Source organism: Copadichromis virginalis, linkage group LG1, assembly GCF_057382275.1.
Source record: "Copadichromis virginalis isolate Kocher_CV1m ecotype Utaka linkage group LG1, C_Virginalis_male_GT1.1, whole genome shotgun sequence".
Taxonomy (NCBI): Eukaryota; Metazoa; Chordata; class Actinopteri; order Cichliformes; family Cichlidae; genus Copadichromis; species Copadichromis virginalis.
Genome location: NC_140618.1, coordinates 42,262,016 through 42,282,212, shown reverse-complemented (window position 1 = coordinate 42,282,212; position 20,197 = coordinate 42,262,016). Strand labels below are relative to the sequence as shown.

General features: G+C 43.0%; 2 protein-coding genes across 2 annotated transcripts; both read left to right on the top strand.

The window, feature by feature from the left end:
- Positions 1 to 8,824: 8,824 nt before the first annotated feature.
- Positions 8,825 to 12,704, top strand: fgf3 (fibroblast growth factor 3). Its single transcript, XM_085456627.1, has 3 exons — positions 8,825 to 9,597; positions 10,086 to 10,189; positions 10,543 to 12,704. The coding sequence occupies exons 1-3, from the start codon at positions 9,354 to 9,356 to the stop codon at positions 10,909 to 10,911; spliced, it is 717 nt and encodes a 238-aa protein (XP_085312753.1). The 5' UTR covers positions 8,825 to 9,353; the 3' UTR covers positions 10,912 to 12,704.
- A 3,674-nt stretch (positions 12,705 to 16,378) lies between these two features.
- Positions 16,379 to 19,994, top strand: fgf4 (fibroblast growth factor 4). Its single transcript, XM_085456505.1, has 3 exons — positions 16,379 to 16,679; positions 17,686 to 17,789; positions 19,724 to 19,994. Exons 1-3 carry the CDS (start codon positions 16,394 to 16,396, stop codon positions 19,913 to 19,915), a joined length of 582 nt encoding a protein of 193 aa, XP_085312631.1. The 5' UTR covers positions 16,379 to 16,393; the 3' UTR covers positions 19,916 to 19,994.
- The last annotated feature ends 203 nt before the right edge of the window (positions 19,995 to 20,197 follow it).

Below are 20,197 nucleotides of genomic sequence, written 5' to 3'. Positions count from 1 at the left end.
TCAGAAAGACATCTACTTTGATAAAGTCTACTCTTCACTGCTGTGTAATCAATTATTGCAAATGTAAATGTTATCAGGAAATGATCAGACAGGAGAGGGTTTTCAGGAAACACTGTTAAATGTTCAGTTTCTATGCCATATGTTAAAACAAGATCTAGAGTGTGATTAAAGTGGTGGGTGGGTTCTTTTACAGTTTGAGAGAAACCAGTTGAGTCTAATAACAGATTAAATGCCATGTTGAGGCTGTCATTTTTAGCATCTACATGGATGTTAAAATCACCCACAATAATTATTTTATCTGAGCTCAGAACTAAATTAGATATAAAGTCTGAGAAATCAGACAGAAACTCTGTGTAAGGCCCAGGTGGCCACAGGCAGTGGAGATGATGGTGGCACAGCAGCTGCAGATGGTGAAGCAGAGAGTGGAGTGAAGACCTCCGACTGAGGCAAGGCTAGCTGTGCTAACGGCTGGCTTACAGCAGCATTTGAGGTGTCACTGTCCACTTTAAACAAAAACACAGATGGTGTGGGAAATGAAAAAATGTCATTATTACTCACCACAGCCGGCTGTTGAGATGTCCGGGAATCCGGCTGCGGTGAGGAGCGCTGGTGGCGTGAACATCGTTTCCATGTAGATGACAGGGCCAGCGTGTCAGGCTGTGAATCTACGGGCTGCCCGGGCCAGTGAGCAGCTTGAATTGGAGAGTGGAGGTGGAAGGTGGAGAACAGGAAGTCCATGATGACTGGCTTGAGAGAGTCCACCAGCCAGGGAAATTTAAAAAGCTTTTCCTGCAGCTGGCTCTCCACAGCTCAACGTAACGCTTCCCCGGGCTTCTCCCACCACAAATCACATAGTTTGTAAACCTCTCTCCTGAGCCTCTCCTCAGAGTCTGCTGCGACCATGTTTGGCTGGATCATTCTGTCACGATTAGCGCTGGCCAACCATGGGGATGTGGGGAAAGGAGGACCCAAATGCTGGACTCTTTGAGGCAACAGTGCGTTTATTTACAGTGCAGGAAAATAACAGTAAATCCCCAGTGCGATCCCGACTTCCGTGACATGTCCTCTTCCCAGTGTTAGTGTTCTTGTCTCCCCTCCTCAGTGTCTGAGCCTTACACTCTATTATTGCTCCTTTGCCAAATCGTTTCCACAAATAAGATCAAAACCAGCAACTGTCAGCTGATCTTGAATCCCCACTCGCACGGTGCCAGAAACAAACACCTTTATTATTTTCTTCTTTTTTTTTTGGGTTGTATGGAAGCCCCAAACGCAATTTCATTGTTCTTGACAATGACAATAAATAAATAAATACTAAATACTAAAAGGGGAAAATAGGGGAACTATATAAAGCAGCATGAGCAACATACACATTCTTATTCCCCACACCAACAAATCTGAGCCACAGTACGACTGGTCAGAAAAGGCACTATAGCGCATTATTGCACCTCAGAATGCTTTGCAGAGGTATCCCTTATACTTGTGATAGAAACTTGGTCCCTCACACTTATGTAAGTGAACGAAAACCTTCAGAGATAAAAGTATGAACGCCTCATCTAACTGTACTGCTGGCACTGTGGTTTATGCTGACCAACAGTAGATTGATACTGTATTGGCTCTACAGCAGAGAGGTTTTTGTTCTTCAACATTTCTTTCTTTCTTAGCACTGGACAAACAGCAATGAGATGACCAAGTTCATGCAACAGAAACACCTGCAGTCACCACATGCCGCCATGAGGTTGAGGTGACAGGTGCCCTCCCCTCACCAGGATAACCATAGTGTCACATTGGGGATGAAAAAACAGTCTAGTGTGTAAGGGCAAACTCATCAGCCAGGACTCAGCTTTTAGTGTATTTAAATAGACTATCACTCGCTCTGGCAAGCATTTCTTAAAACCCTCTAAAAGCACGAGTTCTTTCATTTGCGCAAAATCCTTGACTTTATCAAAAAGCAGCCCTTTCTCATGCGCAAACTCCACATATGTCACATATGCAATACTGTAGCCTTAACCATATCATGATCCAAGCTTTGGTTCACTGACAGGGTAGCAGTGGGAAGCAGTGGTAGCACACACCTCCTGAGCTTTACCAAAAAAGCTTATACTGCAGCAGCAAAGCCCAAAACATCTTTGGCCAGTTCAAAGCTTTAGTAATACACTCAAATGCACCAAAGTATAAATCCACCTCAGATTCTCTAAAAGTATCAATTTAGTGTGCTTGCCCACATCAAAGCCATCATGGGGAGACTGGGGTCTTGCAGCGTGAGCGGTGATTGTATGGAGCTACTAGGCTGGTGTTCCAGCTCCAGCAAGATGCACAGCTTCCACTTCACGATTTCTCAACTCCACTTCCTCAATGCGGAGCATCAGCTGGAGTTCCTCAGCATTGTAGGACTGGGAGGAGCCATCGGAGAAGTGGTTAGTGGAGAAACATTGGAAGGATTAACCTCACCCCACGTCTTTGGACTGTGGGATGGAATCCAATGAACACAGAGAAAACCCACACAAACGTGGGTTGAACACTGAACATGCAAAATCCACACAGAAAGGGCCCAGCCAGAGGGTGGAGTTGAACTCAGGGCCTCGTTGCTGTGAGGCAACAGTGCTAATCACCGCATCACCGTGCTGTAAAAACGACAAAACCTTAAACAGAAGCTAAAGCAATAAGGTATAAACTAAAACCCAAAATGAGAAAAACCATAACACTGAGCCACACCCGCAGCAATCAGAACTATCTAGACTTGTATCACCAGCGAGCTGTCTCCGTGAACCACCAAAATCCCAATCACACTTATCCACGTTTCTAAAGTCAAGCAATGGGACTGTGACAAATTTGTATTTTCTCAAATGAATTTATAAACTCACAGAACCGTCTTTGTCTTGTAAATGAATGGATTTATGGCAATTTCCAAAGAAAAGAAAGAAATCAGAAAGTTGTCCAGATAATTTACTGCTCAAGGAGTACATCTGATGATGTCCAAACCCCATCATTCACATGTATACTGGGGTTGCTGTATGTTTTTTTCTTATGTGTCGATATTTGGGTGTGTGCTTCTCTCTCTCTCTCGCTCTCTCTCTCACTCTCTCTCTCGCTCTCTCCCTGTGTGTCTGTTACAGCCATTGATGGCCTCTAGAGTTTCATCCTTCAACAATCACTTGCCTGTTGGAAGGTGCAGCCGCTCTGCAGGCATATGAAACCTGCAGCTAACAATCAAAGAGCTGTAGAAGTATAGGACAGACCTATCTGGTTACAGAGAAAGCGAGTGAATGAGAGACAAAGAGCGACAGTGCAAGAACGAGAGAGTAGTGAGAAAGAGAAAGCATGTAAGAGAGAGCAAGGGACAAAAACATTACAGAGGTTGTCATCTGATAGAATATACAGTTTCTTTTTGAAGAAGAAAAAATATATTTGTGGCATTTCTTCATCAGTTTGGCTTCTTTCAGCTTCTTTTCTGTTCTGAAGGAGAACCAGTTTAAACCACAAAGAATACATGAGATACAGGCAAACAGTGGTGTTTGTCTCCCATATGATCTCCTTTGATGTGCCAAATACATGTGACAGAAAAATCCATGACTGCTGCCTGTTCAAATTTGCTGAATGTTAACGCTAGTTCAGGTTTTGTTCAGGTAACCTGTAACAGTATGAAAGATGTGAGAAACTCTGGATCCCAAATAACAGATGTGATCTCTTCCTATGTGTCATATCTGGATTAGAAAAAAAAACATAATCATGTTTAAATAAATCAGAATGTATTTTTCTCTGATTCCTGGCAGGCATATATTAGAATGATGGTCAAATGACGTAGTCATACTAGCAGCCCTGGATGCTCTACTTAGACACAGTGTTGCTTTTAGCTACTGCTATTTCCACACTGAAAATTCCCAAGATACACACAATGTTACAATATTCATCATCTTTAATGGCATTGGTACACAAAGGGTTGAACAGTGGTTTAATTATGATTTATAAAATTGACTAGTTTCCACTGAGCAGTGTAATTGCTTCAAGTGTCTTCAAGACCAGCCTGAAGCATATTTCATTAGGAACTTCGGGAGCAGGACCAAACACGTTCCTTCCGGTTCTTATCTATATATGTTCCCCCAGTTCTACAAGCTGTTCATTCTCGTCTATGTGCCCCTCCCTCCCCTTTTCAATTCTTCTATTTAGTACATGGGGATCTGCTAGGCCCGGGAGCCACCGCCAGTCCCCTTTGAGGCCTTCCCCAAACCGCAGCTCAATTCACATCCAAGCCGTTCACCTTTATCTACTAAAACGCTGTCAAACCTAAAATGCGGATGTGGGCCCAGCTAGTGAAAAATATATATAGATCCATAGGGGCTGGGGTCTAACACAGCAGGCAAAAGGCTGTGTAAAGATGCCGCTGAGGCAAGCTAGCACATAACAGCAGGATGCAAGATGCTAGCAGGCAGGCTGGCATAACCAAGTGGCTGGCCGGCATAGTATACAGAGTATACATACAAGCTGGAGAAGTACCAAGGGCTCAGAGAAGAGCTCGAGATGATGTGGAGGGTGAAGGTAACGGTGGTCCCCGTGGTAATCGGAGCACTCGGTGCAGTGACTCCCAAGCTAGCCGAGTGGCTCCAGCAGATCCCGGGAACAACATCCGAGATCTCTGTCCAGGCCAAGTAGCTGCTCACATCTTAATCAAATGTAGTACTTTGTAGAGGCTTTTTTAAAATTATATATTTTTAAATTCATTTGTTTGTTTTTGCTTTTAATGTACTTGTTGTTGTTTTTTGTATTGTTTAAATTGTATAAATCATTAGCGATCAACACATCGAAGGAGTCCCATTTGTGGTTCCTGCATTATCTGTAACAGCAGTTTGTTGACAAGGCTGCCATGCTGAGAACCAAGCAGACAAAACTTTTAAAAAAACATTTAATACCAGGTTAAAACTAGAGGATCAGGTGCACACGGTAAATAGCTTTTATATAGTGCTTTTCTACTCTACTTCTACTTGAACACTCACAGCACTTCATTCACAAAATCTGTTTTTCTACCCCAGTGCTGTCTATCTAACATTCACGCTTCCACTGATGGCAGTCACAAGATGATCTGCCTGACTCCTGGATCTGTGTATTATGAAATTTTAAAGAAAATCACGTGTTTTTCACACACTCAAATGTTGTGGATTAGGCTTGCATGACCTGCGACTGTGCCTCTATTTGGTAAGTTTAATCTTCTGTTTTGAAGGTGTTTTATTCTAAAGTGTGATTTTCAGTTCTCTCTGGAAGCTGTGGAAACAGTCACCTAGCAAGCCAACATGCCTGTGTTAAAGGCTCAATTGGGCTGAAATAAAAGAGAGGGACACAGAGGGAGGTAGAATAAAATAGTTGCCAATTTGTTTGCTGTGTGTTGGAACTGTACTAGACTTCATTCTGAAGCGCCTGACAAGCAGGTGAGATCAAAGTCATGGGGACAAAAGCAGCTCAGCAGCGATTTGTCAGGAGACGAGAGCCAGCGGTCGGGTTCAGCCCTCTGATCACCGGCTCACTAAAGAAATCTGCCCATGAGAAAAAGTACAGCAGAAAGGGTTCAAAGGTCATTTTGATTTGCTCTGGATTACTGGTACCTCGTAAAAAGGTGGGAAGGGAATTTTGGGAGGGAAGAGGGGCACGAAAGGAACTGGCTAATAACCTTTGTATTATTGTAAAAAAGAAACCCTTTTGTGCAAAGAGGGGTTTTTGAGGGCAGTGTTGGAGGGGAGAATTTGGGGACGTCAATTAAAAAGGAGCCCTGAAATCCTTGCTTTGATTCGTGAATGAAGGAGAGAAAAGGGGAAAGTTAAAATGTATGCTTTTGGCTTTTGTGTAAGAGCACTTCACATGACTGGGTTTGGATTCATTTGTTAAGTGGATGATGGCAAAAGAAAATGTAAATATTTCAGTTGGGCAAATATTCGGGAACTGGCCAAAGTTTTTTCATGAGGCAAATGCACATTTCATTTTGTTCTTTCTTCTGAAAGCAGGTGTGAATGCATTCAAGATATAAAAAGGACATGCCGGGAACTCCAGTCACCGTGGCTACGAATACAGCGTGCAGTTAACTTATTTGATCAATTAATTAACTTTGTTTTGTGCAGATAACAGGACATATTTCCCAAGGCTCTCCCACACAAATATAAGTGTGGATGCTAAATTCTTATGTAGCACTTTTCTACTCTCCCAGAGCACTCAAAGCGCTCTATGCAACATGCCATATTCACAAGCACTTTTCTTCTAAGCTTTCAACAAATGCATACACCAATATGATGCAACTTGGGGTTAGTATGTTGCCCAAGGATGCTTGACATGCAAACTGGAGGAACCAGGGATCGAACCACTAACCTTCCGATCAGTAGATGACCTGCTCTATACCTTCTGAGCTACAGCCAGGATGCACTATGGCTTTTTTCGATATTTTAATTAATTTATTTATTTATTTATTGACTCTTACATTCATTGTTAACTATTTTCTGAAGCAAATATGTGAAATGTATCCAACAGCTGTGATTTTCCAGCCGGGCCGTTTCCCGTGTTTGAAGAAAGATCGGTACAGGTTAAGTACAAGTTGGCACCATATTTTGCTGCCCATGCTATGGAAATTGTGGAAAATGTGAGCCACTTGGAAGCCACAAGCTATAATGACTTTAGCAGCATATCGTCAAAAATTAAAGACTGTGAATAAAACTACTTGATTCAATACTTTGTTCATCTACTCTTGGTTGAATTTTCCAATTAAAATATCATACAGCGAGCTGCCTGACCACGAACTGAGAGTTAGTGTCCACCTCAGGTTTGCTGGTAAGGCACTCACACCTAAACATCTTTAAATGTAACAGCTGACTTGTTTTTCTGTAAAAGTCATATCACAGTCTTACCGAGCTGAAGGAACATTTACGTAACACTCAGTAGAACATGCACACAGTCTGCCCTGCAGTTATATTTGTCTCCTGTTGTGTAACTTTCCTGCGAGATCTCACTTTGGTTTCAGAGCACAGACTTACCTGTGGTTCCTCGGGCTCCCAAAGGTAGAATGGGAGACAAAGCTCCTCCCCTGTGGAATCAGCTCCCAGTTTGGATTTAAGATCGAAAACATTTGTTTCCTAAAGTTTAAAGTTGGATCTGTAGTTTATGCTTCATCCTCGTTTTCCTTTCTCTCCCATACCTTTCTGCAGGTATGTACGGATTCATCAGCTGCTGCTGGCTCCATCAGCCTGCCAGGCATTTACTGCTCTATTGTTTGCTTCTTTTTTTCACTTCTTTCTTGTCATCCCAGCTGCTGGACTCTGGGCCTTTCTGTTTCTCTTCCCCACTGTCACTGTGGAGGATTTACTGGAGTTCTCTTGGGATGTAAAGCACCTCTGTATGGGTTTTGCTGTGACAGGCAGCACACCAACATCTCACAGCAAAAAGATTTGGCCCTGTAGTCAGCGGACTCCTGTCTTTGTAAGAATGGGCAAAACGTATGACCTCCTTTTATTTATTTTGCACTGATGTATTTCACTTTGAGCTCAATATGAGGGCTTCATATGTATATTTGATTTACTGAAATAGGTTTTGAGTAACTTTGTGAATCAACTTGCTGATGGACATATACAAGTTTTGGCCTGCTTTTTGACAAAATGATGGTATTCAAACTAGAGCACCGATGTCCCAGGTACTAACTCTGCTCGAATGCATGTGTACACAAAATCTAACTGAAGAATACAGCTCAGATTTAGCTGAATCATAACTGACACTTTAACCTAAAAACAACAACACACACTTCTTTAAATGTGAAGAAGAAATTGTGTATGTGGCTCACAAATTGCAAGCATTTGCCCTGCTTATTGCTGAGATGCTTTGTGGGCGGTGTGCAGGGGAGCATAATTAAAATAGTTTCTGAGAGAAACAGCACACCACATCTAAGGTTCCACCCTCTTCCAGCATTTAACCACATCAAGAGCGTCTCACTTAGAAACGGCCACCAGAACAACCTCTGATACACACGGCCTGGCTGATGTTTTGGTGTGTTGTCTGACTCCTGAGGGGTCTTTGGAGGCATAAATTGCACACATTTGTAATTAAAAGAGTTAGCTTTTCTGATCATCAGAGTAAATAAAGTGACACGGGCAGCTAGCTGGGTGATGTATGGGAGGGGAAGACAAATTAACGTCTGCTCTCTGGGGGATTCTCAGCAGAGGCCTTCATAGCAGCAGTGGAGCAGTGCCAAAGGGCAGAGAGATTTGTAGATGATGGTGCTAATTACCAGAATGAAAACCATAATGTGACCAAGATGGAAGCAATTTAGGCAGTAGTCATTTAGCCTGCTGCTCTTCCGCCCACCGGCTGCTGCCTAGCCAGGGCTGGGGCATTAGGATGGGAAAAGTCTGGGCCAATCCACTGCCTGGGTAAACAATGAAAAACTAACGCACAGCAGAGAGCTTCTGTGGTGTAAAGAGCAAATGGAGAGAGGCCCGTGACACAATGTCCATTTGTCTTTCTTAATCTATGCTTCCAGGTCAAGAGGAGTGTATAAATGCTGAGCGCATAGTCGACTGGAAATGTTTAATTCCCCGTCATCCTACTCGGGAGTGTCTTTGTGGGATGTCTGAAGGTGCTGGTTCAAGCTGAACACGCTTGAGATTCACCTCAGCTTGCCATGATACATGCTTGGCAAGCACCTGTTAAACCGGGAAGAACAAGGACACGCAGATGTGGACCACCCAAAAGCTGAAAAGGCTAACATTTCTTTTGCTTCAGAATGCGGCTGATAAAGTCGTTTCTGGGGGGACCCAACTGAATCTTACAGCGTGAGAAATTAGATGAAGCCTGTGGTTGTTCAGGATGTCAGAATTCAAAAGCTGAATGCTTTCCGCTTTTGTTTTTAAGGTGAGGACCGGGTTTAGCGGCAGTCTTATTCCTCACCTGTTGCGGTGGCTGGCCGAGCATATCTATATAATTTGGGATGTCTAATTGCTCTTTTAGGACGTTTATGCTCTTGCCACTGTGTAATTTTATCCACGCCGCTGTCTCTCACTTCACACAGGGCCGATACCTTTTTGTCTGCCCTTTTCCTTTGTATCAATTGGTTGGAGTTCAGCCTATTGTCGCCACAAGCTTCTTTTATATCTGCGCTCACTCTGAGCAGAGGCGCTCAGTCGGGTCCACGGGAGGGCTTTTCAGCTGCAGAGGCGAGGATTCCACCTCGGAGGCGGGTGTGCTGTCAGAGCTGCCTGTGGTGCTCGGATGCGCGCAGGGCTGAAGCTCTTCGGCTGTGTTAAGACCCCTTAAATCACTTTAATGGGACCCCGAGTGTTGGGCAGGAATTCTGCTGTTTTTTGCTACAGTTGTCGCTTCCCGGCCATGCCACAATGCTGGTGATAGCTCTGCTGCTGTTGCTGAGCCTGTGGGACCCGGTTAGTCCACGGCCCCGCTGCGCTTCGGGTCCGGCTTGCGACCCCCGGCATCGGAGAGACGCCGGGGGGCGCGGAGGAGTGTATGAACACCTCGGAGGAGCGCCGAGACACAGGAAACTTTACTGCGCTACCAAATATCATCTGCAGATCCATCCTAACGGCAAAATAGATGGCTCGCTGGATGAAAACAACCCGCTCAGTGAGTACTGAAGTTTGAAAGGAAGAGAGGTGTAAGCGGAGAGCTGTGACACTTTGTGTGTGCGTGAGAGAAAGAAAGAACCCATGTCATTACAGCCAGCCATGTGTGTGTATAATGTATATATATGCACCGATTGCGTGTAATATATACACGCAATCGGTGCAGTGATTCCAGGAACAGCGTCCGAGATCTCGCGCGCGCGCACACACACACACACACACATATATATATATGTGTGTGTGCGTGTGCGTGGGGAGCGGTGAACTGAATGAGCAAGTTAAGCAAGAAAAAACTAGTTTGTTCATATGTTTGAGAGTAAAATGAAACTTTTTTCATTTTAATTCGTTTTTTTCTAAATAACGGAGAATATAAATGAATACATTTACACACATTTATACAGAAATATGGTGACATTTAAGAGAGAGAAATGTTCTATTAAACATGTCCAACACAGAAATACAAAAATGTTACTGTTGTGTGTATCACAGGCATCATGGAAATCACAGCAGTGGACGTTGGTGTTGTGGCCATAAAGGGGCTCTTCTCTGGGAGATATCTGGCCATGAATGATAAAGGACGGCTGTATGCATCGGTGTGTTCAGCACACACACACGCACTCACGCATCTGACATGTTGGGAATGGGTCACAGCTAGTGGAGAACACATAACACAACAAAACATGCCTTAATTATGCCATTAATTCAGCTCAATTCATTTTTATTTCTATAGCACTAAATCACTGCAACAATCAGGCAGACAGCACAGGGCCTGACACATGAGCAGCCTCTGTCCTTTGCCCTGCTTTAGTGTCACATTGTCATGTTTAGCTACTGAAAAGTAAGTGACCGTAAACTTAGTCTGCGCCACCAAAGAGGAGTGAATTTCACCGCTCCTGTTTCCAGAAAGACTAACGTGCTTCGTTCTCACATCCATTCTCCTCTCTAGGAAGTGTTCAACAAAGAGTGTGAGTTTGTGGAGCGAATCCACGAGCTGGGGTACAACACCTACGCCTCCCGCCACCACTCCACGGAGCACCCTGCTGCACCGGGAGGCGGCGGCAGCAGCAAGCGCCGGGCCAGCGCCAAGAGACAGTGGTACGTTTCCATCAACGGCAAAGGGCGGCCACGGCGAGGCTTTAAAACCCGAAGCACGGACAAAGCCTCGCTCTTTCTGCCTAGGGTGCTTGGTAACAAAGACCATGAAATGGTGAAGCGGCTGAGGGAGAGTCCGGGGCCGCATCACCATGCCCATCACCACAGCCGCCGCGCTGAGCGCCGGAGACGCCGGCATCGCGCTGGGAAAGGCTGGGCCTGACAGCCACACGTGTCGGCAGACAGTTGGAGGACAGTCTGTGATTTGCCCAAACACGGACCTTAATCCTGCCACATACTGTAGCTTGACAGCAATGGAGGATGTGGATGAATGATTTGGGTTCTTCCTCTGGATCAGTGGAAGTTTTTGTTCACAGAAGACTTGAAGTGCTGTGGCTCAGACTAAATGCTCCAGCTTGAGGAGACTCGCACACCGCCAGCCTTAGAATTAGCTGTTTACTGACTCCATGCGTCTTCAAACTTGTAAGCAAAGGTGTTCGTAAGTTCACCATCAACTTCACACAGAAGAAAAACCTTTGAAACGTGGTTGTGTTTTTGTAAATACTATTGGCATGTACAGCAGCTTTAGAGCTTTCATTTATCAAAAGCTGAGATAACAAAGACAAAGTCGTATTTTGCTGAAGCGCTACCAAACAAAAAGGACACTGAAGAGCAGACATCACAGAGAGGGGCACTTTTCACAGTATGACGCAAAGATCAAATCAGACTAACTGTGCTCACTAGCTGTATGACGTTCTTACAATGTGATGGTCTACTGTTTAGAAAGTGAAATATTTTACTAAATCTATGGATATTTATTTGGTTCCTGTGTTGTAAGTTATTGATATAACTATTTCTGCATTATAGCCATTGTGCTGTTGTTTCTTAGTGTCCACTGATTCCAACATAAAACACAAGGTACCGATCCAGCAGTTCTATCATCTGTTCATCAGAAATGTGTTTGTGCCTGAATCTGATGCAGCTGATGCAGCTGTGGACACCATGCAAATGTTTTGGGATTTATTTTAGTTTTTTATTGCTTCAAAAATTTTATTTATATAAGATGTCCTATTTTTATATGTGGAAAACCTAAAAAGCAAAATGTTTGGTTTTATTGGCCACAGATCTTTGAAGGCAGCAATGTCTGAAATGCACAGTAGGAACTTCTGACAGGTGGTGTAAAACAGCAGGATATTAGCCCAGACCCAAGCTAACGTTGTTTTGGAGGATTCTCTTTGAAATTAAAGCTCAGATTTGTATTTCATTTTTAGCTGTACACACGGCAGTCTGTCCGTCCCTCTCTCCCCGCTGCAGTATCCGCACGCTACCATAACAGGAACAAGTACAGCAAACTTTTATTTCAAGGATTATTTCAGATTTTCAGGTTTTATCACACTTGACTCACATCTGTCGGTAGCTACCTATAAAGCCTTGTCATTCTATACCTGTAGGCACGGAAGGTTTCCTGGCCAGGACAATACCTCCTCCCAGGGGGGCTTGGAAGCAATGCCGCCTGAGACATTTGGCCTTTTTTAAGACCAAAAGCTGCATAGCTGATAAGCAAGGCTGGCCCTTCTCAGAGCAGAAACTGTGTCATAGAAAGTGCAACACCTTGCTGTGGTTTGTCATAAACTCTAACATTACTCATCAGGAATGTTGGGCTTCAGTGAGGTCAGGGCCTATTGTGGCCCCTGCCCCTCCCTGAATACTTTTAACAAACGTTATCTCCTCAGCCTCCTCTGATGTGTCCTTTCCATCCATGTAAATCTGTGTTCTCCTACTAAACTTTATCAGACAGCCTACAGCAGTTGTGTTTATTTGCAACGTCTACGGGCATGATGGGGGGAATGGATAAGTATTTACACAATAGCTAGATGATTTTAAGCCCATCTTTTTAGATGGGCATGTTCACTAAATCTGGAAATTATGGGACACAGTTCCTCCTTCTAGGTGTAAATAATGTGTTTCGTTCAGAAATGATATATGATTAGTTATTACAGTAAAAACAACAAAAATAAACACTGTTTAAGATGATTACTCTGCCCACTGCCAATGCACACACTTTTTATGAGAATGATGGAAAATTGTTATCCCATCATCATAATGATCCGCTCACTAAGATGTGATTCTGATTTTGCCTTTAAGTCAGATAATGGCTTTGAGCAATCAGTCCCTTTTTATTAATAACAACACATTTTATAATAATAATAATAATGATGGATTGGATTTATATAGCGCTTTTCAAGGCACCCAAAGCGCTTTACAATGCCACTATTCATTCACTCTCACATTCACACACTGGTGGAGGCAGCTACAGTTGTAGCCACAGCTGCTCTGGGGCAGACTGACAGAAGCCAGGCTGCCATATCGCGCCATCGGCCCCTCTGGCCATCACCAGTAGGCATTTTAGTTTATTTTTGTATTTATTTTGGAGCATTTCAAAACACCCAGGGACACAAAAGAAACCCCGAGTCAAGTAAAAACTAGAAGACAATGGCTACTTCACACAAGTGCTGAATCTTGTCTTAAAGAGTATTCTGGTGGCCAGAAAGGCGTGTATTGGTAAAACCGCACTATAAACGTATGTTAAGCATGGCCCTCTGCCCATTAAAGGAACATTTGCTAAAAGCCGAGCTTCAGACATGTGAGCTTGCATCCAATGCTCTTACTTTGGAAAGGCAGTTGGATGCCCTCTATAGGCAGCTCACTGTCCAGTCAGTTTGGAATTTTTACAAAGCACATGCTGGTCAAAGGATTATTATCTTAAAAACTACAAGATTTACAAAATAATATTTTTCCTTCATTTACCTCATTTATCATTCATGAAAGGAATGTAAAGTTCACAACGCACCACTTAATAGATCCAGGCCAACATCCAGCTGTACTGCTCCAACAACATCAGAAGAAATACCTCCTTCCCAGTCTGGATACACACAACAAGACGCTGGATACACAACCATTTTTCACCTTTTCACATGCTGTACATATGACATGATTCCAGGTTCATATCTGGATGGTTTTTATACACTAGTTTTTTGATTCTTTACATCTGTTTTAAACTTGGCGATACAAGCTGATAACTATGAACGCAGACTGAGGATGAAGGAAACAAGATAGGTCACATGGATTCAGGTTTTCAGGGTAAAACAACATTTAGAAGATGAACTCGCTTTGTACAGTTTTAGAAATGATTTGTTACCAAGTTATCGAGGGTGCTCTCAGATCACTAGAAACATACTTTCATACTTTTTTTCTGGATCATAAAGATGCTATGCACGGGCTGCTACGTGGTAAATAAACAAGAGAGCAAATGAATCATGTTGGATGCTGAGACATTTTAAGCTCTGAACTGCAGCTGTCACCCAGTGAAATCTAAAACGTGTTTCACGTAGTATAATTCACTGCATACATGTAACCAAAAACCACAATAATGTCAGTACAGCATAAACAGAAAATATAGTCAAGCATAACTTACAAACTGCAACATGGCTGAAAAGAAACATGTCAGCCTGCTTTTATTTTAGTCTGATAAAAGGACATTACAGAACCATGGACAGCGACAGCAAGAGACCTGCTGTGTGAACGCTTCACATGAATGTCTTCATTCAAAAGCCGATGCTGAGGTCCATCACATCTCAGCCCACGTAGGTGCTATCGGTGCACCAGCTACCTGAAAGGCTCAGTGCCTTGGTGTAATTTGTTTGTTGAATAATTATAACGATAGCCAAATGTCTCATCTTATTGCCTTACATGCATTTCTCTACAGTCCAGCAGCTTTAAAGAAGGTTTGTAATATTTTCATTTTCCATATTTTCAAAAGAAGAAAAAATGAATAAAAAAGGTCCAAAATCCATACTGATATTGTGGAATTCCATCTGTTGTCCTATAAGCCTGTCAGCCTATGAACCTCCAATGTCCTAAAGGACAGACACTCTTATGAGTTTGTTGGAGGTCGGTACAGGATCAGGAAGCTTTCCTATAGGTTCTGCAGCTCATCAGTCAATGTTTTTAGCAGCCTACTTGTGCATCACCAGCTAATCAGCTGAATGACTTTAGGACAAGTCCACCAGTTGCTCTGAAGGTAGCTTTGGTGGTCCAGCAGTCTAAACCTTGACCTGCTTTCCTGAAGCACTGAAATAAGCCCATGACTGCTGATACTTGAGGATTCATCCCAGCATTCCATCAGTTGTGTATGCTGGCCTTCATGCTTTTCAACTAACCAAAGGTTTTATGGACTACTTGCTATTCTTGCATAATTTTGGGTCAGTGGAAAGTGAATTTTTCTGCCAGGCAGGGCGAAAAGGGGAAGACCACACAGAAGGTTTATGAATGTAGTGAAGGAAGACATGCAGAGGGTTGGTGTGACAGAGGAGGGTCCACAGGAATGAGGTGAGATGGAGGCAGATGATCCACTGCGGTGATCCCGGAAGGGAGCGGTAAAAAATGAAAAGAGGAAGAAAAATTGCATTGGAGATCGATACCCAACCGAGTGCCTAAGATCTGCCTGCATTCATGGAGCGATTTTGCTGCACACAAAGAAACAAGGCTGGTCCAGAGATCAAAGGGCTCTGGGCCGAAAGATGTGGAAGATCTTCAAGTACTCCAACAGAGTACCATAATGAGATCCGTAATGGGACACAGCAGAGCGTGGAAATGTTAACACTCTGCATAAATGTAACAAGAATCATCACACTTATGAAATACTGAAACAAAAGAAGAGCAATGCACTGAAAGAGTGTCAAGGATGTCAGATCAGAGAAATTGTGCCATGATGTCAGCTGGTGAGTTCTAAAAAGAAGTGAAACAAAAGCAAAAATCGACTCTTTAAGGTTGGCGGTTTGAACTCAACGAACAGAGCTGAATAAAATCCTTACACACAGCCTCAAGGCTTTTTAGGAAAACTGTAAACTTCTTGGAAGTATTTCCTGACCTTTCCTTATCCAATTCAGGGACAACACTCCACACAGTCCATCACAAGGCTGCTCATGCTCACGTGAACAGTCCATCCAGTCCAACTTCACTGACGTTTTCATAATATCCATTTAATTCTGAACACAGACGCTGTGGTGCATGGATTAATAACGAACCACACAGGCGCTTCCAGTCAAATAAAGACTTGGTCAACAATGACAGCATACTTATCATACTACAGACTGTATTTATTCGTACCATTGTTTTCTATAAGGGTCCGGGACATGATTTCCTAGTAGCAGTCTTAAGTTGGCGCTCTTTTTTCCACTCGGTTGAACTGGACCTGTGTTGTTTTCCTGTTATTGTTCATTTATAGAACTGTCTCCTGTGTGTTAACTTGGCGGTTTCCTATTTTACATCCTCCCATACATAAATTATGATATTCTGCTGCTGATAATGAAAGGCTCGCACAAAGAGGTTTTTTGGTCATTATTGAGCTTTTATTGCTTTATTTTCCAAAGATTGTGCGCGGAGATAACGAGGCCATTATTGGAAGTGAATAAAGCCCTGCTTTCGGTGCGGCTGACTGTGAAGAAGTACTTTGTGGATTTTTACTAAGTGTGGAGCAGTGATGTAATGTGTATGCAGGTATAAATATAGAGGTCTGGCTTTGCCGAGTCCATGCAGATCAATGTCGCTCCCGGGCGCTGCTGCCTGCTTCGCTCTGCTTCTCGCTCTTCTCTCTTCACTGGAGAGTCGAACACTGGGAAGCTGCTCTCACAGACGGAGCCGGGATGGGCTCTCTGACCGCCCTGCGGACCGTCCTGGTGCTTGGCCTGGTTGGCAGACTGGCAGGATGCGCTCCCGGCCTGAACGGCACGGCGGACCGCTGGGAAGCCCTTTACTCCCGGTCCCTCGCTCGAATCCAGGGGGAGAAGCGGGAGGAGAGCGGCCGGGACAGCGACTACCTCCTGGGCATTAAGAGGTTGAGGCGGCTCTATTGCAACGTGGGGATCGGTTTTCACATCCAGGTGTTACCAGATGGCAGAATAACGGGAGTACACAACGAACATCGTTACAGTAAGTTTGCGATTGATACTTTATTTCCTCACTGCTCTGACTCTGTGTTTGAACACGAAAAGCAAAGACAACTCCAGAGAAACGACTGAAGAAGTTCTTAGAACAGGAAGCAGTCACCTCAGCTGACTTATGATTGATCGCATTTTCTCTAACTGCGAATAAAACGGGGCCACACACCTGATCCGTCAGACCCGCGCACGTGTATAGTCTGACCCACGCCACAGTACCAACATCTGGAGCGTAGGATTGTGCTGCTGTGACCTAAAGGCTGGAACTAAAGTTAGGTCCAGCCTGCGGGCCGTTGCTCGTGCAACTTAAAATCATTTGCAGACACGAAGAATGACTAACTTCTGTTTACTCGCGGGGACAAGACAGTGAAAGCTTGTTTTTATGTGTGTGACTATTCTAAGACGAGGCGTAAAACCTCAGGGATATACATTACATGTACACTGCATATATTTACAGAAAACCCAAGCGAGGACTGGAAACCTCTGACACACTCTTTAAAATGATACATGGAACTAAAAGACGCAGTCGGTCAGCAGCCTGTCAAGGCCTGCTGAGGAAACGCATCAGCTGGCGTCCGATTAGCCTTCGCGTGTTTCTGATACCTTTTCAGATATGAGCTGTTCAGCGCTGGGTGTTCCAGGGTAGTGAGCCAAGCTCCAAACACTTCTTGCCTCACTGTCATTTCTCAAGGTGAAAATATTCAGTTATGTTCAAAAATGTCAGAGCTGGATTTCATTCAGCCTGACATGACATCACATATATTTAAAGGGAGTGTATTTGTTAGTGTTTTAACTTATATTAAGATCAGGGGCGCCACAATGTGCCAGGTGTTTTCTCTGGAATTCAAACATGTGTTTACCGAAATTTCAAATGTCAGTCTGACCATCCAGCTCACTTCCTTACACAAGCAGTAATGTCGGTGTGAGCGCGCGCGCGGGGTAGCACGCGGGGTATCACACCGGCGTGTTGTAGTAAGTGTGCTGCTTTTTGTCTTCAGGTCTCCTGCAGATCTCTCCGGTGGAGAGAGGAGTGGTGACCTTGCTGGGCATTCGCAGCGGACTCTTTGTGGCCATGAACCGACGGGGAAAGCTGTACGGATCTGTGAGTGCACAACGAAAACTCTGATTATATCTCTCACACACACACACACACACACACACACACACACACACACACACACACACACACACACACACACACACACACACACACACACACACACACACAATCATGCAGCTCTGATGTCCGGCTTTATGAAGCGATTCTGAAGTCATGAATCCAAGCTGCTGTATACACGTACCCAGTTCATTCTGGCCAGGATTAAAAAGTCTAATAATTGTTTAATTGAAAAATTGTATTGAAATCAGTGTCAGATAAGCAATAAAATATAATTTATTCAAATAATCAATTAATAACAATGTAATTGGTTAAAATATTGGAATCGGCACACATGCAGTTAACAGCCTTTCTTCAAGTCGCCTGCACTGGAGGGATGGAGGCATTGTTATTTTCAAAAAGCTCTATCCATCCATCCATCCATCCATCCATCCATCCATCCATCCATCCATCTATTAAGTAGATGCAGGACAAGTAGACCCAGATTATGCCAATGCAATGCATGACAGAGCCACGGGGTACCTTAACTGTAGGATTCATAGGCTAAGGTGGGTTTTTTTTATCTTTTAATTTGTCATATTTATCCTACAACATCACTTGCTTAGTTTGGTGAGACAGAAGTAGTATGAAATATGTTGATAAAGAAAAGATTAAAATAAAACCTGGCTTACTGTTTACTGGTACAGTCACTGTTTACAGACTGTTCACATACAACAGGGAATAAGTATAAAAGGGGTGATGCTCAAGGTTTACAGTAACCCAATAAATACACCTTGGGTGCAGAGATGGTTTTTATAGCTTTAAATAAAAATAAATTATAATTATTTGTTAACATTTATAATTAGCAACGTGCAGCATAGCTGCTCTTAAAAACCCATTTTAATGCCAAATATTAAAAAACTGTATTCTAGATACATTTTCATGAAAACATTTATCGTATTAGTGTAAAAGTCCAATGAACTGTTTGATTCTGACTTTTATCCAACACACACAGCTCACCCAGCTCCGGCTTCTATTGCTGATGGTGCTTTCTCAATAAAAGCCATGACCAGTTCCAGTTAATGTTTTCAATATTGTTCCAAAAGGAGGTACCAGACTGTCAGCTGATAGTATTTCTGATGATTTTGTTGGATGCTTTGCAGCTGATGAAGGTGCATTCACGGTCAGCATAAACGGTGTTTGGATGGTGTGTTTACCTGTGGGACTAGCTAAATGTTTAAATGCACCAATTCATCAAAAAAAAAAAAAGTCATTGTTTTGTCTTGATACTGTAGGAACTTGAAAGAGACATAAATTTTGAGTATAAAGGTAACAAACCATCCGGACTAAGGATGGTTCCTTTACCAAGCCAGCTGTTGTTAAAAAACGTCTTATTTTGTTTTTTATTATCATTGTTGTTCCAGGTAAAATATTTAGATAGTAAAATGATGGGTTTGTACAATGACCAGCCCAATAACGTTTGTGAGGGGAATGTAAGATATAGTGAAATAAAAGCTAGTCCTCCACCTGAGTTAAATAGATGAAGTGTTATAGCATTTCAAAGTGGTTTTTTAACATATAAGTTTAAATAAGAATTGAAAAACTCAATGGCATGATTAAAACTAACTCTCCACTGCAGAGGTTATGTAGCGCCTTATCATTCTCAATCCAGTGAGCAAAAATGAACCAATCAGACCCTGGCGTCCCGAGTCCTGTAGCACTCACATCATTCATCATTTCACAATGTTTTTTTTTTGTCTAAAATCTGCCTGAGATAGCTCCTGCACAATAACAGCCTTGCAGTCAGAAAGAAATCAATTGTTTGATAATGATCAGAATGAACAATGCAAACTGAAACACCCTCAGAAATGTCCCCACATCTTTGTTTTGTGTCTGCCTTCAAACAATCAGCATTTCCAATAATCTCTCTTCTTTTTCAGTTACATTACAACAACGAGTGTAAGTTCAGAGAGACGCTCCTTGCCAACAACTACAATGCTTACGAGTCAGTTGCCTACCCAAGGATGTTCATCGGCCTGAGTAAGAACGGCAAAACAAAACGAGGAAACAGAGTGTCACCCGCCATGACAGTGACACATTTCTTGCCAAGAATCTACTGGCCTCATAAATAGACTTCACCTCAATTTTGAGATTCGGGAAGAACTCCAACATGAGATGCACTTTCACTCCAAGTTTTATGCAAGTGTATCATATTTGATTTTCTGCTATGTATATATTCATTTTTTATATATCTGTGCCTGAAAGCTATTTTCTATTTAGGAAGTCTTTTTCACTGTTGGTAGGAGATGTAAAATGTGTTATTTATGCTGCTCTTGTCATTGGAAGATTTGCTTTTAATTAATTTATTAATTTATTTATTTTTCTGACACAGGAAAAGGGAACAGCAAAATACA